Source organism: Tupaia chinensis, unplaced genomic scaffold (assembly GCF_000334495.1).
Source record: "Tupaia chinensis unplaced genomic scaffold, TupChi_1.0 Scaffold000575_1, whole genome shotgun sequence".
Lineage (NCBI taxonomy): Eukaryota > Metazoa > Chordata > Mammalia > Scandentia > Tupaiidae > Tupaia > Tupaia belangeri.
The window spans coordinates 2,705,701-2,732,356 of NW_006160089.1; the positions used below are offsets into that span (position 1 = coordinate 2,705,701).

The window sequence follows — 26,656 nt, forward strand, 5'->3', positions numbered from 1 at the left end:
CTCTTCCACGGGTTCGTAGTCACATTTGTTTACATACTTATAACTCCCAAATGTTTCTTTTCAGTTAAGAACTTGGCAGTTTAAAAAAGACTGCTTTAGAAAATGAGGGGGGATCTTCAAAAAGTTCTTAGTAAATGCATATAATAAAAAAGCTATGGGGCCAGCAGGTGGCATGATGGTTAGGGCGAAAGACACTCCCACATGGCCGACCATGGTTCAATTCCTGGACCTGGTGGCTTGCTCTCTCCCTTTCCTTCTCTCTATGTGTCTGTCTATCTCTGGTCAAATAAAAATAAATGAATAAATAAAATGTTTAAAAAAAGAGAGATTAAAAAAAAGCTATGCATAGATTTCACAAAATTTTTACACCAAAAATAAACTTGCACCTTAATTGCATTTTGCCATGAAAATCTTCAAGTCCCTGCACATGCATAAGTAGGGGTGCCGCTGGTATCACTGTTCCCAACTACTCCATCCCCTCCCTATAGGAATACACATCCCTGTGCCTGGACTGCTGACTCACATAGTATGCATTCTCTCTTTTTGTTTTTTAATTGCCAAAGGGCACATGCAAGAGTTTTACTGCCAAAATTACTTGTTTCATAAGAAGCAATAATGGAGCCAGCAGATGGCACAGCAATTACATCACTGGACTTCCACATAATCGACTGCAGTTCGAGTCCTGGACCCAGTAGCTTAAAACTCATGCTAGGCACATGTGCATGAGTGCCTAAGCTCCCAGGAGGAGAATGAATGGAAGAGAAGGAACTGCAGTGCAGCCATCCCCCCGAGGGGGTGATTTCTCACTTTCCCCCCTCCCCCAAGTGAGTACACATGCTCTAAGGCTAAAACCTCTAAAAAATAAATAAATAAAACACTGTACATGAGAAGCAAAGGTAGTCAGCACACAGAAGAAAACAGCCTGATTTGAATGGGCTCCATATTATGGGGACTCAGAGAAAATAAGGTTCAACAGACAAGCTAGCGTCAGTTCACAAAAAGTCTAAAAGCATAAACATTTTTTCTCTTTTCATGTAGATTTTTTTCCCCTCATTTAAGAAGTAAAGTAATAACTGCTAATGGGTATATGGCTTCTTTTGGAGGTAATGAAATGTTTAAAATTGATTGTGGCAATAGTTGCACAATTCTGTGAGTATATTAAAAACCAATGAATTGTACACTTTAAATGAGTAAATTGTGAAGCATTTGAATAGTATCTCAACAAAGCAATTCTTTAAAAAAAAATAACAAAAAATATTGCATGGTGGACTGAGCATATGACTTTACCTTCTCTCTCGAGACTCTACAAAGACATAAAAAGAGAAGGCAACCAATAAATCAGAGAGCTCAACGACTTTCTTTTTTGAGAGGCTTTTGATTTAGGGTACGTGTGCTCACCAGAGAGATACAGAGACAGAAAGGGAGAAATCGCCCCCTGGGGGGATGGCCATGCCCAATCCCTTCTTCTCCATTCTCCTCTCGGGATCTTGGGAACACACGTACATGCGCCCAGCATGAGTTTAAGCCACCAGGTCCAGGACTGGAACCGTGGTAGACTACATAGGAGTCCAGCGACACAGCCATTATGCCATCTGCTGGACCCGAGAGTCCGATGAATTTCTGCAAGGACGTTGGATGAGGAAATATCATCCTTACATGAGGAAGCAACATTATTACTACTTCCTGATACCCCAAACCCTGGTGGGAAATACATGGCACACTTCCTGGTAGGCTAGGAAGAGTTTTTCATTTTTTACAAAATTTCCAGAAGGTAGATCCACTCACCAGAGAGAGATGGAGAAAGAGAAAGAAAAGAGGGAGGGACAGAGAAAGCACCCCGCGAGGATCATGCCACAATCTCCTTTCCTGAAATTCTCCATCTTGGGATTCTGGGCAAACGCACGCATGCACACACACACACACACACACACACACACACACTCAGGCCAAAGTCAGCCATGAGGGATCCTGCTCTCTTAACCACTAGGCTGCAGGGCTGGCTTCATGGAGAAGCGTTAGGAGGGGCTACCACTATGTGAACAGGCTGCAGGCACACTGGGTGCACAACACCCTGGGGCTAAGTTCCAACCACACAGCCTGGTGCATCGGGAGGAGGGAGCCAGGGAAATCCACGTCCATCCTGCCCTTCTACCTCTTACTGATCCCACCTTCCTACTGGAACCCACTGTAAGCCCGGAGGTAAGGAAACCCATTGGCGCCACCTACAACAGGTGAGTCTTCCAGGCCAAAATCACAGGTAAAAGGGTGCAAAGCAGATCTGAAGTGGCCAACTGAAAATGCCCAGCCCGGTGACTTACATAACGACAGAGATCGCCAGGGCCAGAAAACATGTGAAAGGAACAACCCAGTGAAGTTACAAACGGGAAGAAGGGATGAAAAGTACTGTTTCAAACAAGGAGGTCAGTCAAAGGTTTACGCAAGAACCATTTACTCCCCGGCCCCCCTGCAAGACAAAAAAAAACAAAAACAAAAACAAAAACAAAAAACTAGGCAGTCAGCTTTCCACTCTCAGGTGAGAAAGTAAGGGAAAGGGAGGAAAAGGACCAGAAGGAACCAGGGGAAAGAGAAAGAGGTTTTTCACTAAAGAAGGTGGATAAAGACTTCATGCCAGTACTGGCTAGGGTAGAGATGGACCCAGAATATGGTCAGCCTGCTCAGCATAAAGCAAATGTCTCAATCAACAAACCCTGCCCAAGTAAACAGGGATCTTGGTCAGACTTCCTATTATCTCATTCTTCAGTAACAGTTTATTGGACATTGGAGGAAAGTCTGCAATGTGACTGAAACATAGTTAATTCAGAGAACAGGATAAAAAACATAATTACCAACTTAAACTAGTATTCTCAGAATTATTATATTAATAAAAATAAGAACCAGATTCAATGAGAAAAGGAACTCAGAACAAAGAAAAAGGCTAGCAATTAAAAAAGTTATGATTACTAGGGCCAGCCCGTGGCATGGTGGTTAACGCAGCTGGATCCTACACAGCCGACTGCATGGTTCCAGTCTCAGACCTGCCAGTTGAGAAACACACCAGGTGCCTGTGAGTACATGCCTAAAATCTCCACAGGAGGGGAAAATGGAGGAGGAGGGATTGCGGCATGACCATTCCCCATGGGGGATGTTTTCTCCTTTCCAGTGAGTAAACACATCTGGCAAATGGTGTTGGGAGGTAGGGGAGGGGAAAAGTAACGATTACTGAAACAGTACTTCATTGGAAGTAGTAATAAATAATGTTGATGACATTTACCAGGAAGCTAAAAAAGAAAAGATAGAAAATAGAAGAGGATTACAGAGTGACAAAATAAGAGATCAGAGCAAACACCTGGAGGAAACACAGTCTACAAATTAAGGACCTTTCAAGTACCAGATTGGATGAATGAAATAAGAGCCATCTGTGAAATTTCAGAACAAGGAGATTACATCACGAAGGTGTAAGAATCAGATAGTGGGCTGCCCTGCAGCACCGCTCGGGCTGTGCACTGCACACTACAAGCCAGCTCCACGTGACTGACCACACGTCAAATCCCAGCATCCCGGGTCTCCATTCTGGAGACATCCCATGTATTTCTTTTTTTTTTTTTTTAGGTTTTTGCTATAGGGCACATGTGCTTGCCAGAAAGACAGAGAGAGACAGAAAACAAGAAATCACCGCCGCAGGGGGGATGGCCACGTCTCAATCCCTTCTCCTCCATTCTTGAGATCTTGGACACACACACACACACACACACACACACACACACGCGCCCGGCGTGAGTTTAAGCCACTGGGTCCAGGACTCGAACTGCAGTTGGCTACATGGGAGCCATTATGCTAACTGCTGGTCCCCCCATGTATTTCTTTTCTTTTTAGAGGGTTTTACTATAGGGCGTGTGCGCTCACCAGAAAGACAGAGAGAGACAAAGAGCCAGAAAACGAGAATCCCTCATGTTATTTCTTTATAATCATATAACTGTGCATATATGTATATGCATACGTTACTCTGAAAAAGGAGTTCTAAATAAATACATTTACATTAAGGAAAAAAGTATTCACGTGAAAAAGAAGAGTCCCACAACCTAACCAAGTACATTTTGTCAGGCTGTTCTCTAGTCATATTTGCTTTCTGCTTTAGTAAAGGAGATGTGGGGTCAGCATGGTGGTTAAGGAGTTGGACTTTCACATGGCCGGCAGGAGTCAAGTTCAGGACTTGGTGGCTTGAAAATCATGCCCAAACACATGCATGTGCAAGCCAAAATCCCGAGAATGGAGGAGAAGGGATTGTACTGCAGTGATCCCTCCTGGAGGGTAGTTTCCCACCTTCCCTCTCTGTCTGTCTCTGTCTCTCTGGCAAGCGTAAGAGCTCTATGGCAAAAACAAAAATAAATAAAAATAAAGGAATTGTACTTCTATTTTGGTGGCTGTCCACAATTATTAGTAAACCCTGCCTGAAGGAAAAGGTTCTGTAGAATAGTCTCTTATGTCCAAATCTGGGGTTATCAAAATAAGAAATAAGAATTCAAATTAAACAGTTTTTTAAAAAGAATTATTTTTATTTTAACTTTGTTATTAGTTTCCAATTTGAACAGAAAGAGACACAGAGAGAGAGAAAGTGAGAAAGCAAGCCACCAGGTCTAGGACTTGAACCATGTTTGGCTATGTGGCAGCCCAATGCCCTTAACCACGCCACCTGCTGGACCAAAACTGTTTTTTAAGGCCCATTGAGAAAGTCATTAAACAAGGTATACCAGTGTGGCTCGTTTAATCTGCTATGCTTTGCTAAAACAGTTTTCCTGGGACCAGCAGTTAGCATAACGGCTATGTCACTGGACTCCCATGTAGTTAACTGCGGTTCAAGTCCTGGACCTGGTGGCTTAAACTCAGTTTGGGTGTCTGTGCGTGCGTGCCCAAGATCCCGAGAGGAGAATGGAAGAGAAGGGATTGTGGCCTGGCCATCCCCCCACCCCCCTAGGGGGTGATTTCTCACTTTCTATCTCTCTGTATCTGCCTGTCTCTCTGGAGAGTGCACGCGTCCTATAACAACAACAAAAAAAAAACACCAGTTTTCCTGTGATGAGGTGGGTGTGGTGTCTTCTGACCGTGCACGTGGGTAACTGGCCAGGCCCAATGCCAAGACGTTCTGACTTAAGGTCTTCTTTTCAGTTGCTCTCTCTTGGCAGCAGCTGTATGTCTCTAGACAATTCCTCTCCAAAACCAGCATATTTTCTGAATGCTCCTCTTGATCTGCTCACCCCGAAGTTTCCAAATGCTGGAAATTCGTTCTCCCAGTTTCGCCTTTTCTTTCTCTATTCCAATTTTCTGGCTTCTCCCACAAGAATACGGATAATCTTCAGCTCTGTAATCTTCCTTCTCTTGATTCTGCATCATTTTCTCTTTGGAGACTGACAGATCATCTCTAATTCTTCCTCAACATCACTAATTTGAGGTTTAGAAGCAGTATCAGTTCTATTCTTTATTATCGTTTACATGAATTTTAATCATAACATCGCATTTTCAGTTTCCTGAAAGTCTTGCCGTATTTCAGCTAAGCCTGTTCTCTCCTTATGGTTTTTATGTTTTTTTCATAGATGCCACAACCTGTGGCATTTTTTGACAAAAAATTTTCTAAAATTTTCTTACAGTTTCTGTTACAGATAAGCTTGAGAGATCTAAGTGTTGGGGAATATGTTTTCATTCCCTTATTGTGTGTGTGAGAGAGAAAGAGAGAGAGAGACAGGGACAAAGGAGTAAAGAGAAAGTGATTAGTTTTGTTTCTGAAATAAGCCCATTTGAGGATTTGACTTATCTTCCCTAGAACAAGGGAACTTAAGACTATTCTCATGGGTAAGGAGGAAGCAGAGACTACATCCCTTTCTCAGATCTACACATGGATTACAGTGTCTAGGCATCATGTACTGTCAGGTCAGCTGGATGAAGTTGGATCTTCACATATCTCTGCAGTTTGATACTCTGAACCAATGGATAAAAACAAACAAAAACTACCAATTGCCAGAAAACTCTTCAAACCCGTCCCAATGAACTGTGCTTTATTCCTGAGTTTTATAGCTCTCAGTATGTAGATGTAAGATATCTCTTTTTCCCATAAAACTTTCTGTTTAAACCATTTTTTTGGAGTAGTAATTAGTTATCTCAGAAAGCGATGAGTAAAGACATGGCAGAAGGGCACATGCTGATTTTGTGATGAGAGATTTTGTCTGGTAACTTCTGCAATATAAAAAAAAACACTTCAAATTCAGCAGCTTAATACAAAACTCATTGGTTACCTATTGATTTTATAGATGAGCAATCCACAAAACTAACAACCACGGATTAGCTATCTGAGCTGAATTCAAGTGGACAGTTCTATTGGCCTCAGCCAATCTCCCCATACAACTTGGAAAGCTAGTGGCCAATGGTCTCCCTCAAATGTCCAGGAACTGCCTGTTGGGTCAACAGACAGAAGGCTGGCCTGGGTCTGTATACACAAGGGTTAGGCGCAAGGCTCCCAAGAGCAGAGAGAGAGAGAGGACAAGCCCGAATGTGCATCTTTCTCTTCAAGTCTTTGTGTCATATTTGCTCTTGCTCAGTTGGTCAAAGGGAATCTCATGGCTAAGCCCCAAGACAGTACGGGATGAGACCACTGGCAGGCATGGGCACAGAGAAGGGAATTATTTTTATGGCTCATCACAGAGACCTTATGCTTCCTCAATTTTCAATTTTGAAAACAATGTAAGTCTCCTGGTATGCTAAAATATATAAAGCAAGTGGTAAAAATATATTGTGCTGGACCCGGTGGTGGTGCAGTGGAAATGCAGCTGGAAAAAGTCCTGGGTTCATGTCTCAGGATGTCCTAGAGCATGCTGGGTGCACAAACTGGCAGGTCTGGGAGTAGACCATGGCTTGGGGAGCCTGTGCTGTCTATCTCTCTCTGTGTTTCTCATACAGGAAGTAAGTGAATAAATAAACTTAAAAAAATACTCAACAGCTTGTCCCCTTAATTTTAGTCCCTGAAATTAACTATCACTAAGAATATTTGTTTTGTTTTTGTCTTTTCACTAAAGGGTGCATGTGCTCACCACAGAGAGACAGACAGCGAGAGAAAGAGAGAGATCACTCCCCAGGGAGGACAGCCACACTGCAATCTCCTCCCCTCCATTTTCTTCTCGAGCTTTTGGGCACACATGCCTAGAGCAATTCTCAAACCACTGGGTCTGGGACATGAACAGCTCAGCTGGCCATGTGGGATCCAGCCACCTCAACCTCCATGTCATCTGCTGGCCCAAGAATGACATTTTTTTTTTTCAAGAATGACTTTTTTTTTTTTTTTGAGAGGTTTTTGCTACAGGGCGCGTGCGCTCGCCAGACAGACAGAGACATAGAGACAGAAAGTGAGAAATCACCCCCCAGGGGGGATGGTCATGCCACAATCCCTTCTCCTCCATTCTCCTCTCGGGAAAGGGCACGCACACACACACACACACACACACACACACACACGCACGCCCTGCGTGAGTTTTAAGCCACCGGGTCCGGGACGCGAACCGTAGTCGACTACGTGGGAGTCCAGTGACATAGCCATTACGCTAACTGCTGGTTCCCAAGAATGACATTTCTCAGCACATTTAAGTATATATTTGAGTTTACTTTACACAAATGGAATCAAGCTATGTACAGTGTTCTACAGCACATTTTTAAATAAAATTCAATGTATTAAAAATACATCAAGTTTCTTTAATACATGTAGAATTGTATTACTATTTACTGTGTTAAAACTAGTATACGATGGACTGATTAAATTGGCCAACATCCTCCTGATAAACACATTACTTCCAGTTTTTCCCTGTTGTAAAAATGCTACAATAATAGGGCCGGCAAGTGGCGTGGTGGTTAAAGGGTGCTAGACTCCCACATGGCCGACTGTGGTTCAAGCCTCGGACCTGGCGGCTTGCTTTCTCATTTCCTCTTTCTCTATCACTCTGTCTCTCTCTGGTAAAATTAAAATAAATAGATAAATAAATAAACTTATTTTTTTTAATGCTACAACAAACATCTTCATACTTTAAACCTGAATAGTTATATGATAGACCAAAGACCCTCTGCCCAGACTTCACCCTCCTGGCCCCCAGATCTAGCCAGGAGCCTGAGAATACAAGGGAACTCATGGAAACGTCAGATGAAGAATTTAAAATATTCACAGTGACAAAGCTAACAGAGATGCAAGAGAAGAGAGACAATAAACTCCAGAAGATGCAAGAGGAAAGAGACACTGAGTTCCAGGAGGTGAGGAAGTTCTTGCACGATCTGAAAGAGACACACATCATATGAAAGAATCAAATGGGATTGTAAGAGATGAAGACTCTAATATAGGAAATGAAAATTTCCGTTGAAAATATCCAAAGCAGATTAGATCATGCAGAAGATCAAATCTCAGATGTAGAAGATAGAACCTCTGACCTAGAAAAATTTCACAAAAAAGACTAAGAAAATAACCAAAAAAAAATTAGAACAACATACGATTAATACTAGATAGCATTAAACACCCAAACATTTGGATCGTTTGTATCCCAGAAGGTGAAGAAACTAATAAGGGTATTGATAATCTATTCTATTAATTTCAGGAAGAAAATTTTTCCAAACCTAGAGAGGCACTCAAATATCCAGACCCAAGAAAGACAAAGGACCCCTAATAGAATTAAACCAAGATGATCTTCCCCAGGGGATATCATAGCCAGATTGACCAAAGCCACAGACAGAGACAAGATATTAAATTTGGTAAGAGAGAAATGTCAAGTTACTTTCAAAGAATATCCCATAAGGCTAATGTCAGACTTCTCATAGGAAACAATGAAAGCAAGGAAAGAATGGGAAAATATATTCAAAGTGTTAAGTGACAAAACAATTTCAATCAAGAATACTATACCCAGCAAGATTATCTTTCATATGGGAAAAAAAGACACATTCTCAGACAAACAAAATCTGAAAGAAAGAATTTACCAACACCAGACCAGCTATCCAAGAAGTGCTGAAGGGAGTGCTATACCAGGAAAACTAAAGGTGGACACACAGAAATAAGAGTACAAAAAATAACCAAGAGAATGGCCAGCCTAAGAGTAAGGACAAGTCCAGGGCTGAATGTTAACTTCAAGTTTAAATGGAATGGTTGGAACACAGTAACACTGCATATTCGGTAGAACAGAGATTACATGAGTCTGAACTAGTGAAACAGAATTTCTTTTGACTTTAGACTAAAACATCACTGATTTTCTTTGATGCTTTGATTTCCATATTTAAGGATTTTTGTCTTCTCTTCAACTGTTGATAGGCTCATCTACCTACTATTGGAACTGAATCCTAACCTTTTTCCTGGCTTTAAGTTTTAAGCAAATTTCTCTTAACATTTTAAAAATTTTGATCGATTAAAACTAAAACTGCTTTTCTTGAAATTAAAAAATGCATTCCTATTCACACCCATTTAATGACTGCAGTAAGCTATATAGCCCCAGCAAGGTGCTACTTCATAGTATGTTCTCTTTACTCACTGAGGTTTACACCTCAAGTCAGAGATGCACGCACACATACCTGATGTGAGTCTCAAGCTGCTGGGCCCCGGACTCAAACCATGGTTGGCCATGTGGGAGTCCAGCGCCACAACTACTACATCGCCTGCTGACCCAGTAATTGCTTTTTTTTTAAAAAAAAAAAAAAAAGAGAGATGTTTGCTATAGGGCACATGTGCTGGCTGAAAAAGACAGGAAGAGACAGACAGACAAAAGGCAAGAAATTACCCTCCAGGGATGATGACCATGCCATAATCTCTTACCCTCCATTCTTCTCTCAGGATTTTGGGCACGCGTGCATATATGCCCAGATGAGTTTTAAGCCACCAGGTCCAAGACTTGAACCAGAGTGAACAATTGTGGGAGTCCAAGGATGTAACCATCATGCCATCTGCTGGTCCCCAGTACTTGCATTTTTAACTCCATTTAAATTATCTTTATAATAAAAAGAAATTCACTTCAGATTACAAAAATTTATCAACTATAGATAGTTTTCCGTCTTGAGCACTACTTCTCACCTGTATGTCTCCATGAGATGCTGGTGAGAGGTTGTACTGTGAAACCTAATCAGATACTTCTAAATGGAGGGTGCTGCTAGAGGCTTTGAGATTCTTATCAAGCAGTTGCATTATTATATCAAAGCATTTGTTAACAACATCAACTTTGTAACAACTGACAATCACTGGGTCCTTCTTTAAAGACACTGTGTAAAGTCTTCAGGCAAAAGTTCAAGTAGCATTTGCCTCCAAGTTTGAGTTTCCACCCTGACAAATTTATTAAATCTCAAATTATATGAGATTAGGAGTGCCTATCTCTCTCTCAATAAATAAATTTCTTAAAAAAAAAAAAAGAGAGAGAGAGAGAGAGGGACCAGCAGATGGTGTAATGGTTACGTTGCTGGACTCCCATGTAGTCGACATGGTTCGACTAGTGTTCGACCAGACCTGGTGGCTTAAACTCAGGCCGGGCACGTGTGTGTGTGTGTGTGTGTGTGTGTGTGTGTGTGTGTGTCCAAAATCTCTAGAGGAGAATGGAGGAGAAGGGACTGCAGTGTGGCTATCCCCCCGGGGGGTAATATCTTACTGTCTGTCTCAGTCTCTCCAGTGAGCACACGTGTCCTATAGCAAAAATATCTCTCTTAAAAAAAAGAGAGAGAGAAAGAATTATCTACAAAGGTAGTAGTTTCTTTTTCAAAAGTATTTAAACTTTTTTTTTATTATTTCCTAAAGGAGAAGCCTATGATCACCCTTTTACTGGTGAGACCCACCAGAGAAGCTATACAGCACACTACAATATGATTAGAGTCTAAAATTAACTCAGGTACTCTAAAGAGTTTCAGACAAATTCTTCTGTTTGGAGCTTGATTCTAGTTTTAAAGTCGGAATATATCATTTGGTCATTATAACTGTCAGTAAAGATGAAAAATTAATGGTCCATAGAATTGAATTAAATGAGGCTCTGTGAATTACCCCATAAGTTAAATGACGTTGTATTTCACATTTTGCAAAGGCACCTATGTTATAAATTGCCGATCCAAGGCTTTAGAGGAAAGTGAAAGTATGAGATTAATCTTTCTTTTTTTAAATCTTCAGTTCTATAAATGGAAGTCAAGAAACTACGGTATGAAAAAATGTGGTGCAAATATTAAACCTGCTTCTCAAAGATGTTTCATATATAACACTGAGAGAAATTCAGGAAATTTATTTCAAGTTTCTATAAATCCACCATTTGATTAAACTGAACTAACTACGATTACTGATGCCAACCTATACATAAAACCTAAGCCCAGTGGATGCTTTTCAGGCCTCTTTCCATCAGTCCTCTCCGTAGTATAACACTGCTCCCCATTTCCTCATCAACTCCTAACTTGGTCTTTGGTTCCAACAGTCCCTACAATCTCCTTCATTGGTTTCCCTTTCCTTACCTTGGTCCTTAAATGCTTGGCTTCCAAAGGGTATGTGCATATATATGTAAACACGCATGCATATACACACATATATGTACACAACACACAAACATACAGTAAGTTGCTTGGGCATCAGGTTCAAAAAGTTGTAGAACTATGATTCAAATTCAAACCTTCTAAGCTCTAATCCAGTGCTGTCTCTTTTCTACCACATGAAGAAACCTAGATTTCTTTCATCAGTAAACTTTTTTTCTCCCTGGGAGCTTCAGGACTTAGAACATTGCTGACCTCCAGCAAAGCTACAATCAAATGCCAAAGAATAAGCTGACTGCTTTGAATCTGATTTTCAGTGAAGGCCCGCTCTGCCTCACTCATGCACTCTAGCTAAAACAACTATATTATAGGGGCACCTTTGTTCCAATTCATGCTTCTGTGTTCATGTGGACACAATATAAAAGTATCCTGGAAACTTGCAAAACCCAGTTGAGCATTTTCTTGCTGAGCATCTGTCTTTTCTTTTAACCTGTTGGCACACTCAGTTTTAAAATGCAGGTATAGGAGTGGATCTCTAAGTTTTAAAGTACCAAGAAAATCAACAGGCCCAGATAAAGTTGAGTGTTTCCTGAGGAGGTGGTGTTACATTAGGTGGCTGGAAAAGTCAGGATGGATTTTGTTTTTCTATGCAAAAATCAATGCGTCATGACTTTTCCAACAACCCAACAGTATGAATATGTCCCCCAAAGGACACGTGTGGAGCAACTGTATAGAATGAAGAGGGTGAAAGCTTGGTCCATATATGGTGCTGAAAGAGAGAGCTAACTTCTTTTTTTTTTAGAGAGAGGTTTTTGCTATAGGGCACATGCGCTCGCCAGACAGACAGAGAGAGACATAGGGACAGAAAGCGAGAAATCACCCCCCAGGGGGGATGGTCACGCCGCAATCCCTTCTCCTCCATTCTTCTCTCGGGATCTTGGGCACGCACGTGCACGCACCTGGCGTGAGGTTTATGCCACCGGGTTCAGGACGCGAACCGCAGTCGACTACATGGGAGTCCAGCAACATAGCCATTACGCTAACTGCTGGTTCCCGAAAGAGCTAACTTCTGAGACCAGGTTATATTGGGCTCCCAATGTTAAAAAGAATTGTTGAGAAAGAGATGAATCTATCCTGTTGCTTAATATTTTGGTATAGCATTAAACAGCTCGTTTCCTGAATTCTGGGAAAATAAAAGCAGCAAGGTTTTGAGTCTTTTCAGATAAGTTCCAAAAGCAGACAGAACAACCAGGTAACAAAACCGCAAATCCACAGACCGTTTTCAGGAGAACTAAGTGCTGTGGGCTGGACTGCTTATCCTCACAGGTTCACGTACCCACAGCACTTCAAAATGTGTGGATTTGCAAACAGGGTCTTTAAAGGGGCAATTAAGTCAACATGGGGCCTCCAGGGTGAGCCCTAATACGATATGACTTGTGTCCTTAGGACACGCAGGGAGATGCCGGGGCATTCGTGTGCACATGACGACCTTGCAGGGACACAGTGAAAAGGCAACTGCAAGCAGAGAGACTGCAGAAGAAGCCACAGCTCCCAGCAACTGACCTTGGACTTCAGCCTCCAGAACCTCACAGAAAGTCAAGCTCTGTGGTGTAAGCCGCCTGGTGTGTGCCACTTGTTACGGCAGCCCGAGTATACAAGCACAGTGAATAGGTACCCATTAAATCCCAGGATACAGGCAGGTGGACGAGTTATCCACAGAAAACCTACATGCTATCGCTATCTGTGTAAGAGAAGACAGAAACAGCAAATGGGGATGTCTGATAGGCCAGTGAGGAAGAGAACCTCAAAAAAGCAGAGAAGGATGAACTGGAAAGTACAGGGTGCTGTTCTGAGAACAGAAATTAAAACCGAGAGGAATTCTACCTTAGCCAGTAGCCATGTATGGCTACTGAGCACTTGAAATGTCGCTAATCCGAACTGAAATGTATGTAACAGTATTCACTCAAGTATTTCAAAGACAATGTAGAAAATGGTGAAATACCTCACGGGTAATTTTTCTAGTGGCCTTCTGTGGGGGTTCAGGCAGTCGTACACTGATCTTTCGTGGTGGAAGCCATGTAGCCAACCACTGACACAAGCTGACCTGAAACACTCTGGGTCCCTGCAAATGCGCCCAAGATCCTGACTCGTTGGGGTACCAGAAAAGAGGACTGTGACAGACAAGACCCTGTCCAGAGTGCTTCTCTTTCATGAAAGAAAGAAAATAAACTTTTTAGAGGTCAGCAGGTGGCACGGTGGTTAAAGTGTTGGACTCCTGTGACCAACTACAGTTCAAGTCCCAGACCTGGCAGCTTTAAATTCACACCAGGCACATGTGCATGCATGCCCAAGGTCCCAAGAGGAGAATGGAGGAGAAGGGGTGATTTCTCACTTTCTGTCTCTCTGTCTCTCCAATGAGTGCACACTCCCTATAGCAAAAATCTCTTTTAAAAGGGGTGAATGAAAAAAATTTTAAAATGATAAACATTTTTTAAAGGTTAAAATGTTAAATAATAGGAATAACTTTTCTATATGGGTTACATGTCAAAATAAAATATTTTTGATATATTGGATAAAATAAAATATACAATTAAAATTAAGTTCACTTGGGGGAACCAGCAGTTAGCGTAATGGCTATGTCGCTGGACTCCCACGTAGTCGACCGCGGTTCGCGTCCCGGACCCAGTGGCTTAAAACTCACGCCGGGCGCGTGTGCGTGCGTGCCCAAGATCCCGGGAGGAGAATGGAGGAGAAGGGATTGCGGCGTGACCATCCCCCCTGGGGGGTGATTTCTCGCTTTCTGTCTCTATGTCTCTCTCTGTCTGTCTGGCGAGCGCACGCGCCCTATAGTGAAAAAAAAAAACCTCTCAAAAAAAAAAAAAATTAAGTTCACTTGGGCCAGCTGGTGGTATCTTAGTTAAGATGGCTGGATCTCACATGGCCAACTACGCTGTTCAAATTCCAGACCTGGAGACCTGAAAAAACATGTTGGATGTACATGCGAATGTGCCCAAAATCCTGAAAAGAGAAATGGAGAAGGGACTGCCACATGATCATCCCCCATGAGGAGTGATTTCTCACTTTAGTGATTTCTCACTTTTCCTCTCTCTCTATCTCCAGCAAGTGCATGTACCCTCTAGCAAAGTAAAGTCAGTAATATTAGGTTCACTTAATTTTTTAAAAAATAATTATTTTATTTAACTTTGGTTATTTTTAATTTGACCAGAGAGGGACAGAGAGAGAGAGTGAGAAAGCAAGCCACCAGGTCTGGGACTAGAACCTTGGTCAGCCAGAGTCCAGAGCACTTAATCACCACACCACCTGCCCGCCACAGGTTGACTTTATTCTTTACAAAATTTCTTGTCTTTACTAATGACAGTATGCATACACATGTGGGAGGGAGGGAGGAAGGGAGGGGTGGAGGGAAAGGGGGAGGGGGAGAGAGAACGTGCAAGACAGGGAACACCCTTCACAGGCTCTGGCCACACTGCAATCCCCCAGCTCCTCTCCTCTAACCCATGTGCACACATACCCCAGTGTGTCTCGGGCTGGCCCAGCCAGAGACTCAAACTCCAGATGCATGTGGAATCCAGTCTCTCTCAAGCAGCACATTACTGCTACAACATGGAACCAGCCCATCATTCGATTCATTTTACACTTTTTAATGTGCCTAGCAGCTTCAAATTGTATTGTTTCTTAGTCGATACTTTTCAAACAAGTATCACAAGCTCGTACAGATAGCTGTAAGCCAAAGAAAGAGAATGCAGAGAGACGTGAGGGGTACAATGATGAAAATTTTTTGAAGAAGAAAGCGAACCTAATATTGGTATACAGCATGAGCTCTGAAGTAATTTATATGTTACAATTATCAGTTTGTAGGACTTGCCTCTAGGAGAATATTAAGGCAAAGAGAGACACAGGGAGAGAGAGATAAAGTGAGAAAGTAAGCTGCCAGGTCCAGGACTTGAACCATAGTCAGCCATGTGGGAGTTCAGTACCTTAACTACCATGTCACCCACCAGTCCCGAATATTAATTTTCTGAAGGACAGGCAGAAGAAAGGAGGGAAGAAATAACAAAGAGAAAGAAGGAAAGGGCAGGTAAGGGGAAGAAGAAATCATAGAACAAAATGTTAATTTCTTCATTATTCTTTCCTATTCAGGCACATGGCAGCCTAAAACTAGGCTTCTAAAGGAAACACTGTAGATGATTTCTTTTTTAACTTCAATACTGGGAGAATGTTCAATAAAAAGCATTTCTGGAAATATTTTCATTTAAGACCACTATGCTGGTGCACTTCTCAGTTAAAAAATACACACACACACATTTTTAAATGGCCTCCAAGACTTGCTTTGGCTTTGTGAATCTGCTCCTCTGGAGTCAAATAATTAGTGACGTGGAGAGCTGTGCTTCTGCACCGCAAGTGACGGATATCTCTGACAGACACAGCTGTGTTTCTCAAATACATGTCTCGAGATCCTGCCTTATATAATCCTACTAAGTATTCCATTCTGCTTTGACAGTCTTAGTCTCCATAGCAACCAGAACCCTGCAAGCACTTGGGCTTTTGATCATTTTCTGACAGTACTGAAAGCTTTTTCTAATATTATTCTCACTTCATTACTACTGTAACTACATGCAAGAGCTATTCTAAGCAAAACATCATTCATTTGATCTGTTTCTTACTATGTGGACTATGTTTTCTTATATGGTGAATACAAAAAGCTAATTTATAATGCACATATTATAAAAAGATATTTTTGGCCAAGAAAAATACTCCATTAAGATATTCACAGCTGGGAAAATGAAAGGTTCTAACAACTTAGAAGATCAGCTTTAATATAAGGTGGAAAGACCCACTTCCAAGAGTACAAAGAGAATTTATTATACCCCAAAGGAGATGTTATATAGAAAATCTGAGACCTTTCATGTACTGAATGAAATGCAGTTTTCCACTCTGCTCATAAAAAGATAAAAAGTCTAAGAGAGAGGACAGGGGCAGTTTCTGAGGTTCATATGTTCTATTTCTTTGGATATAAGTCACATAGATGGGTTCGGTTTTCAAAAAATATACTTACAGGACACGTACTTTTCCATGAGTATACCGCACACTTCAGTAAACGTAATGGCCGGTTCATGAACTGAAGTAGCAACAATGACAAGCAAACCCACAAAGGAAAACTAGCAAGAGGCAAGCACAGACTTGAAGGAACGTCCAGGGAAGGGCCGGGTTAAAAGCTGACACTATTCCAGCTGAATCCCACTTCATTCCATTTTCCTTAACTCCAACACTACTCCAGACGGCCACGGCATTTCTCGTTAACTTCAAGCAGTAGCATCCAGACCAACACAAATACCAAAGTAAAGAAGGCAGGGAACCACCAACGAGTCTTCTCTTCATTATTCCAAAAGAAATCTGTCTGTTTTTAATTTTTATTATTTTTAAACGTTCATTTATTTATGTATCTAATTTTGTTGTAATTTTCAAGCCAGTGGGCTGGAGACTCCAATGGCAGTCAGCCACGTGGGAATCCAACACCTTAACCACCACATGCTGGCCCTCTTGCCTGTAGTACTCATAAATGTTATCGAAGCTTGAAAGTAGAGAGGAATTTAATTTCCAGATCTCAATTTTTTAATTATTTATTTATTTTTTAGCTACAGGGTATGTGCTCTCACCAGAGAGACATACAGAGAAAGAATGAGAAGAGAAAGCACCCCCTACCCCCTATGGGGAATGGTCCTACCACAATCCCATCTCCTCTGAGATTCCACCTCTTGGGATTTTGAGGCACACATGCATCCACGTCTGGTTGCAGAGTCTGGATTTAAACTGCATTGTTAGCTACATGGGATCTAGTTACTTTATCACCATGCCACGGGCTGGCCCCAAGGTTCTTTGGAGAAGGAACATGGAGATCAGTGTTGAGAAAAATGCCACACACACACGTCCAAACCACTACCATGGAGAACTCAACTGCAGATCTACATAACTAATAAAGACAGCTCTTTCCAAACACTTTTCTTTTTATTATTATCATTATTACTATTACTATTATTTATGCTAGAGTTCATGTGTGCTCAGCAGAGGCAGAGAAAAGGACACAGGGGTGGAGCGCCCTCCCAATGGTGTATGGTCACACTGTAATCCCTTCTCCTCCGTTTTTTCATTTTGCTGGGATTGTGGGTACACATGCACATGGCTTAATTTTCAAGCAGCCGAGGCCAAGATTCAAACCATTCAGGTATGTGTGATCAAGCTCTCTTGAACACTAGACCATGGGGCTGGCCCACCAATCACTTTTCAAACAAAATCTAAAACCAAATGAAGATACTCTAATTTCTACAAACACAGAAGATACACATACTCACACACAGCAGTCACTGGGGGAAAATCAGCCCCACAAAAGAAACCAGGCTGGGCACAAGCTGATTCTGTCCCCACCTAGGACTACTAAGGTATATGGTGGGTACACTTGCCACATAGTTTGTGATAAAATATGATCATGTGGTTTTTACAATTTGATTTTTAAAATTTAATCCTACATCAGGGTAAATCTCCACAAAATCTTTTAATAATTCCCTACTGAAAGACAGATCTAGGGAGCTAGCCTGTGACTTGTGGTTAAAGGAGTCGGATCTCATACAGCCAACCATGCAGTTTGAGTTCTAAACCCAGTGGCTTGAAAAAACACACTGGGTATATGTGTATGTATTGTGCGCGTGTGTGCACACCGAAAATCCCAAAAGGAAGGAAAAATTGAGGAATAAGGACTGTAGCATGACCATGCCCCAAGGGGAGGTGCTTTCTCCTTTTTCATCTCCCTGTCTCTTTCTCTCACTTATGTACTCTCTGGCATTAAGAAAAATAAGAATAAAATGGCCCATTAAAAAAAAGATCAAAATGAGAACCTATTTGAGTTGGTAAAACATTTATAAAACCAACTAAAGGGACCAGCATTTGGTGGAATGGCTATGTCGCTGGACTCCCATGTAGTCAACCGTAGTTCGAGTCCCAGACCCAGTGGTTTAAATTCACGCTGTGCGCATGTACGTGCATGCCCAAGATCCCGAGAGGAGAATGGAGAAGGGACTGCGGCATGCCCATCCCTCTGGAGAGTGATTTCTCACTTTCTGTCTCTGTCTCTTTCTGGCGAGCACACATACCCTATAGCAAAAACCTCTCAAAAAAAAAAATAAATAATAATAAATAAAATTAAAATTAAAATAAGATGAAATAAAACAATTTTTTAGCAAATAGGTATCTGGAGTATTATATATATTCAACCCCCATCATCTGGTCAAAGGCTAAACATGTACCTGGAAGAGGTAATACAAACTGTGGGACGCTATGTGGAAAAGTGTCCGTTTACGGTGACTCTTGTAAAGAGTGATTTTACTTGACTATGGAGTCACTAGCAGGAAGCTACTTGAGATTTATGATTCATTTATGATTTGGAATCAGACTAGTCATGTAATTTATTTTTAAGGAGAGAAATGCCAATGTTAAATTCTGTAAGTTTCTCAGAGTACTCAGGAAAACATTTCCATTTACAATAATATCAAGTATGTCTCATCTGAGTTTATGTAGAAGCTAGTACACTTTGGGTCAAATGCACAATACCTGTTTGTTTGTTTGTTTGTTTGTTTAAGAGTAATATAGCAAAACAAACAAATAAAGAAAACACTCAAGACTCGCTGGGTGGCATAGCTGACAAAACTCTGTGCTCCAGGGACCAGCAGTTAGCATAATGGCTAAGTCGCAGGACTCCCATGTAGTCGACCGTGGTTCGAGTCCCGGACCCGGCAGCTTAAACTCACGCCGGGTACGGGTGCATGTGTACCCAAGATCCGAAGAGGAGAATGGAGGAGAAGGGATTGCGGCGTGGCTATCCCCCCTGGGGGGTGATTTCTCACTTTCTGTCTCTCTGTCTCTGTCTGTCTGGCAAGCACACGCGCCCTATAGCAAAAACCTCTCCAAAAAAAAAACTCTGTGTTCCACAGACCTGGACCACATGGGAGACCCAGGTTCTATTTCTGGTCCAATCCAAAGGGCGGGTATACTGGCATGTGCCTGGAATCCTAATAACTCGGGAGGTTGAAGTGGGAGGATTATGTGCTCAAGGCTGGTCCAGTAACATAGGAAGACCTTGTCTGAAACAAAATAAAAGAACTAGGCATGGTGGCACACAGCCTAGAAGGGCCAGCTGGAGAATAAGGCAGAAGGATTCCAACACAGAGAGACACTGTCTTAAAAAACAGCAAAAGGGGTCGGCAGGTGGCATGGTGGCTAAAGGCGCTGGATTTCCACATGGCCAACAGCAGTTTGAGTCCCAGAGCTGGCAGCATGCTTTCTTGCTTTCCCTTTCTCTCTCCTTTCCACCTTAAACAACAAATACCTAAGATCTTATATTATACATAAAAGTTAATTCAAAATGGGCCAAAAGCCTAAACGTGAGAGCAAAAAGTATAAAAATCACAGACATTTGAAAAAACAGGAGTAAAAGACACTGGGTTAGGCAATGATTTCTTAGATCCAATACTGAAAGTACAAGCAATGAAAGAGAGGCATGATAAGCTGGAGTTCAAGAAAGTGAAAAGACAACCCATACGATAAGAGAGCACATTATTTGTAAATCCTTCATTTTTCACATGATTTATATCTAGAACATAAAGAACAATGACAGGGCCAGACTATGATAGTAAGGAGAAGGATCCCATGTGGCCAACTGCATGTTTTGTGACCCAGATCAGTGACTTGAAAAATACATTGGGGTGCTCGCTTGAGCAGCACATATACTAAAATTGGAACGATGCAGAGAAAATTAGCATGGCCCCTACGCAAGGATGACACGCAAATTCCTGAAGTTTTCCATATTTTTATATGTGATTCAATGTAATATAAACAAGATGATGATAATAAAAAAATTTTTAAAAATACGTTGGGCACATCTATGTGCATGCCCAAATTACCAAAAAGAGGAAGTGACAGAGAAGAATGGTTTACAGCATGACCATTCCCCATTGAGCGGGGCTTTCTCCTTTTCTGTGTGTCTGTCTGGCAAGCATACTCCCTTCCAAAAAAAATAGAACTAAAACTTTATAATAGAGTTACTTCATCTTCTTATTTCCAAAGGGTAAATGCACTCACTGGAGAGAAAGAGAGAGCGGGAAGAAAGCAGCTGCCAATGGGGCGTGGTCGTCCCAATCCCTTCTACATTTCTCCATCCTGTCAGGGTTTGGGGCAGGGATGACACACACCTGGCATGCCTCTCAAACTCCCAGGGCAAGGATTCTGTCCATGATGAGCCCTGTGGGATCTGGCTTTCTTTTTTATTTTTTTTCTTAATAGACCATAGATTAGTTTATTTTTAACACCCATCATGCCATGAATTCATAGGGAATAGGTTCCAGTAGCTCAGGCTCCTTTCCATTGGTTCTCACACAGTGGCTTCTCTGGGTGGAGCAGGCTGGTGCTTCAGTTGAACCCAGGTCCCTTTCTCCTTGGCTTCCTTCTTTTTCAGGTCATTTTCCTTCACACTTTCTAGGAAGCCATCTCTGCTCTTAGAATGCTTAATATGCTCAATACGCACATTAATTCCCTTGGCAAGAATCTTGCCCTTAACTTGTTCATTTACAACAATGACAACAGCATGCTGGGTAACATTGTAGACTGTTCCCGTGTTGCCATGGCAACATTTGTGGGACATTCCTTTTTTTTTTTTGAGAGGTTTTTGCTAGAGGGTGTGTGCGCTCACCAGAAAGACAGAGAAAGAGAGATAGAAAGCGAGAAATCATACCCCAGTGGGGATGGCCACACCGCAATCCCTTCTCCTTCATTCTCCTCTCGGGATCTTGGGCACGCACGCACATGTGCCTGCTATGAGTTTAAGTCACCAGGTCTGGGACTTGAACCACAGTCGACTACATGGGAGTCCAGCAACATAGTGATTACGTCAACTGCTGGTCCCTGAGGCATTCCTTTTTAAACAGTACCCATTCCCTGGATGTCTACAATATCACCTTTCTTGTAGATGTGTATATATGTTGCCAAAGGAACCGCTCATTGTTTTCTAAAAGGCATAGACAACATAAATTCCCTTTGTGTTTGTCATTTTGGTGAATTACTGGAAGATGCTGATCCCAGCCAAAGGAATCAGGCTTTCTTAATAGGCCAGGGGACGGTCCTACAAATGTTCTTTGTTTAAGAAAAATCCACTGCTTTAAAACAGATTCTGGATACATTTCCCATCCTGAGGATGCACAGTACAATGATAAAATGTGAGAGGGCCGGTCCTGTAGTGCAGCAGTTAATCTCCATGCAGGGGGCATCAGATTCCACATGGCTGACTGTATTTCGAGTCCTGGCCTTGGAGGCTTGAAAAATATACCAGGTGCATATACGTGTGTATCTAAAATTCTGATGGGATGAAAATGCAGGCAAAGATTGAAATATGACTATACCCTGCTGTCATGTGCTCTCTTTTTCTCTGCAGAGTGCATGTATACTCTGGCAATTAAAAAGAAGAGAAAAAAAACTTAAGGAAAAAAGATTGTGTTTTTACCCAGAAATAATCTGTAAATTAAACAAATCACTATACTCACTCACTCCTTTATAAACTTTCAGAAATAGAACCTATGTACTTTTAATATTTTGCTGCTAAGCATTTATTTGCTTGTGAATGGAACTAAGCTAATGAAGGTTTGGGTCTTTTTTTTTTTTTTTTTCTTTTTTGCTACAGAGTACGTGCATTCACCAGAGACAGAGAGAAACAGAAAGTGGAAATCAGCCTCCAGGGGAGATGGCCATGCCGCAATCCCTTCTCAATTCTCCTTTTGGGATCTTGGGCACACAGCACCCAGAGTAAGTTTTAAGCCACTGGGTCCGGGACTCAAACCACTGCTAATGACATGGGAGTCCAGCAACATAACCATTACGCCACCTGTTGGTCTTCAGGTCTTAAGTAAGTGAATATCCTAAGAATCTCAAGAACTTATATACAAGTTAATCATTTAAGTAAAACAAAATGGTACAAAGTCATTTACCCAGAACACACAATCAAAGACACATTTCTGACAAAGTCACACATGCTACAGGGCCAGTATGCTCAAGGCGCACATGACTTAAGTAAAACTAGCCCTGTCTGGAACCGACCTCCATCAATATCTAGTCAGATATTTTATTCTAAGGATAGACAGAATAAAACAAGTAAGCAATTGCACAAACATGTTTACGTTCAACTGCACATGCATAGGCTCCCTGGATCTCAGCACCCTACTGTGTAAAATGTCATGTACTGGGGCCAGCAGGTGGCATGGTGGTTGAGGTGCTGGACTCCCACATGGCTGACAGCAGTTTGAGTCCTGGACCTGGCAGGTTATTCTCTCTCTCTCTTTCTCTCTCTCTCTCTGTCTCTGGTGAGCATGCATGCCCTGCACAAAATAATAATGATAATAATAATAATAAATCAAATCAAATAAGTAATTCTTTAAAAAAAAAAAAAAGTGACGTATCAGGGCCTGGCAGGTGGCGTGATGGTTAAGCGTCCCAGACTCCCACATGATCGACTATGGTTCAAGTCCCGGACCCGGTGGCTTTTTTTCTCTCTCACTCTGTCCCACTCTGGTCAAATTAAAATATATGAATAAATAAACTTAAATAAAGTAATTCTTTTTAAAAAATGTAATGTATCAATCAATCAGGTACCAGGGTTGGCAGGTGGTGTGGTGGTTAAGGGTGCTGGACTCCCACATGGCCAACCGTGGTTCAAGTCCTGGACATAGCAGCTTGTCTTCTCACTTTCCCCCCGTCCCTCTCACTTTCTCCTTTGCTCTGTGCCCCGTGGTCAAATTAAAATAAATAAATAAAGTTAAATAAAATAATTCTTAATAAAATTTAATAAAATAAACCAATATACAACAACACCTAACAAAACTGCTCTTCTCAACTTGAATAAAACAATTTAAGTTATCCTCCTGTCAAGGAAAAAAATCACAACCACTTCCAATAAAGGAATTAATATATATTCTATCTATAACTTTCAGAAACTTACCACAATCAGTCAGAAAAATAACATGCAGTAGTAGAAAAAAGTTCAAAGTATGAACAGTCCACTAACCTTAACCCATTGAATAGCTGCTTAGATTTATCCAGAAGGTAACAGAAATCTGTAACTGTTTTCCTCTCTCCCTGTGGGATGTCATCTTCAGCACCTCCAGAGGACATGATTTCCTTAAGAGCAAATTCAGTTCTGGAAGAAAATACATGTTCACTTGCCCAGCAGGTAAGGATTAAAAGTGAAACAGACCTTCCTCACTGATAGTGCACTTTCCCGATAGGCAGAATGCTCTGATTACACTCACATCATCAAAACAATGGTGTGGGGAAACACATAATCTCATATCATTGGTAGGAATAAAAACTGATATAACCATACTTGAAAGCAATTTTTACAATATCTTTTTCATTCCAATAAAAATTATTTGAATCCCTACATATTCTAGGCATTTTTCTACATGATTAACAATCTAAAAGTTGTATTCCCTTCCACTGACTTGCCCATTGATCCATTTTGTAAATCCTGGAAAATGATGCCACAAATGAAGAACACCTTAACCATATTTATTTCAGTACCGTAACTTTTTTGTATACATATTTTGTCAGAGGGTTTATGTGCTTACCAAAGAGACAGAGAGACAAAAATAAAGAGAGAGAGGAGGGAGAAAGCAACCGTCCTGCCCAATGGGGTGTAGTAGCGCCCAAATCTCTTCCCATTCTGTCAGGATTTGGGGCATGCACATATATGCATCTGGTGTGTTTTCCAAGCTACCAGAGCTGTGATTTGAATCACAGCCAAATATTGAGATCTGCCTTTCTTAACCACCAGGGCAGAGAGCCAACCCTTACCGCATTTTTTAAAGTTTATTTCTTTCTTTTATAAGCAAGAGAAACAAAGAAGGAGAAAAAAAGAGACAGACAAAGATGTAACACCCCAAACAGGGTCCTGACACCTTAGGGAGGTCTCTGGTCATGAAGCTGGAACCTTCCATGTGGATCAGCCTTGCAGAGAGTCAACACCCTATTGCTGTGCCACTGTCCAGTCTCTAGTATCGTAACACTTAAAAGTGGAAAATAAGGGGCCAGCAGCTGGTATGGTGGATAAGGTGCTGGACGCCCACATGGCCAACCACGGTTTGTGTCCCGACCCAGTAGCTTGGAAATCATGCGGGCATGTGGACATGCGTGCCCAAAATCCTGAGAGGGGACTGGAGGAGAAGGGACTGAGGAGTGGCCATCTCCTTTCAGGGTGATTTCTCACTTTCCCTCTCTGTGTCTCTGATGAGCACACACATTTGATGGCAAAAAACTAAAAAAAACCCCAAAACCCTGAAAATAATAAGGGCCTACAGAGGGAAATGGTTAAGTACTTCACTGAGTGCTAGCCACTGTACTCTACCCTATCACTCGCTTATAATGACCGTATACTTAAGAAGGTGTGACAAAAATATGAGGGTATTTCAGCATAGAGGGTATAAAAAATCTTCCGCCCACACAGAGACATATATTAAAACTATATTTTATTGAATTAAAATGATCTCCATATGTAACCAGTTATGTCAGTCAACGTTTTTGAAAACCAGTAACAAGCTGGCCCTTTGGCCTCGTGGTTAAGGGAGCCGGAGCAAGAGACTGTAGTGGGACCACACCCCATTGGGGGGTTCTCTGTCTCTCTCACTCTCTCCCCTTTCCTGCCTCCCTCCCTCTCTTTGTTTCTCCACTTCCCTTTGGTGAGCACAGCTGTCCCCTGGCAATCAAAAAATAAGTAAATAAATAAATAAATAAATAAGGTAAGCTGCTACACAGTATGCACAGTATGATCTACACTTTAAAAAAAAATCCACCTGTGTCTACACACAGATAAAAATCCCTGGAACAGGGGACAGCAAATGCCATGGTGGTTAAGGATGCTGGACTCCCACATGGCTGACTATGGTTCGAGTCCCAGTCCTGGCAGCTTGCTTTCTCACTCACTCTCTCTCTCTCTCTCTCAGTCCTCCTCTTGTCAAATTAAAATTAATAAAGTTAAAGAAAATAATTATTTTTAAAAAATCTCTGGGACATAGGGAAAATTGGCTCCAGTATGGGGTGAAAAACAGAGTTGGTAAAGGCCAGAAACCAGAGGTAAAAGTCAGGGTGTGGTGCAGTTATCTTGGTGAACATTTTTCTCCCCAACATTGTCTTGAACAGGCAACTGCAACAGCAAGGCAGGGAGACTGTCAGCAAGCCTGGAACTGCTAAAGGGCTTCCGGGTGGCCCGGGGTGGACAGGTTCGCCACATGCGTGGGCAGCACTGCGTGGTCTCTGCACGGTCACATGTGCCCTCTTCCAGCAGGGAAGCATCCTGCGAAGCGCAGTGGTGGAAAGGGGTTTCACAACATAACAGAAAAGCACCTGACCCTGGGAAAGGCTTCTCCCACCCCCGCCCCGCCTCCCCGTTCAGTTCTGGAAACCCAGCAGGAAAGGCACCACTAAGCCAAGCTGACCACAGCACTCCCCACTCGTCCCACCTACCTCACCAGTGAAGGTGGCTGGTGACCCCAGGCCAGAGGAGTTCAAGGAGAGAAAAAGAAAATGAAAGTTTAAAATAAACAAATTCAGTAAGGGCAGATGTTAGAAATAAAGCAGAAAGAAAATGTCACAATGAAGCAAATTAAGATACTGAATATGAAAAACAAACACTGAAATAAACTTAATAGATTGAAGAGCAGAAAAGATACTGTGTAGCAAATTAAAAAGCTGAAATAACAGTACTTCGCCAAAAAATATCAGAAAGAGATAAAAACACTTAAAAGGAAAACCAAGAGAGACCGAGAAGAGAAATGAGGGAACTGACATTCGCATATACTTACATAAAAGAAAAACTAATGTGAGTAAAGACATATTTACAAGAATCGTGACTAGATTTCTCAGAATTAGAGAAAACATGAAACTGCAAACTTAAAGGACCTGAAGAACATAAAAAGACAAACAGTCCCACAGCTAAAAAACATTAAAGTCAAAATTTAAAAATCCAGAAAAATCCTCTCCCCCTTCCTGAAAAATTCAGGCCTATAGCCACTAGGTGGGTATCCACACATAGGGAAGCCTTCGTGGCAGCGTG

At 41.7% G+C, this 26,656-nt stretch overlaps 1 protein-coding gene and 1 non-coding gene across 2 annotated transcripts in view; one reads left to right on the top strand and one right to left on the bottom strand.

Moving 5' to 3' along the window:
* SCAI (suppressor of cancer cell invasion) overlaps positions 1-26,656 on the bottom strand; it is a gene marked incomplete in the record, with an annotated part of 155,686 nt that overhangs the window by 56,244 nt on the left and 72,786 nt on the right. Inside the window, 1 exon segment of the mRNA XM_027775599.1 lies at positions 23,615-23,746. Coding sequence (XP_027631400.1) covers positions 23,615-23,721 — 107 coding nt within the window.
* On the top strand, positions 20,271-20,377 carry LOC114009630 (U6 spliceosomal RNA). The gene has a single exon (XR_003551014.1). It is a non-coding gene; the product is annotated as a U6 spliceosomal RNA (small nuclear RNA).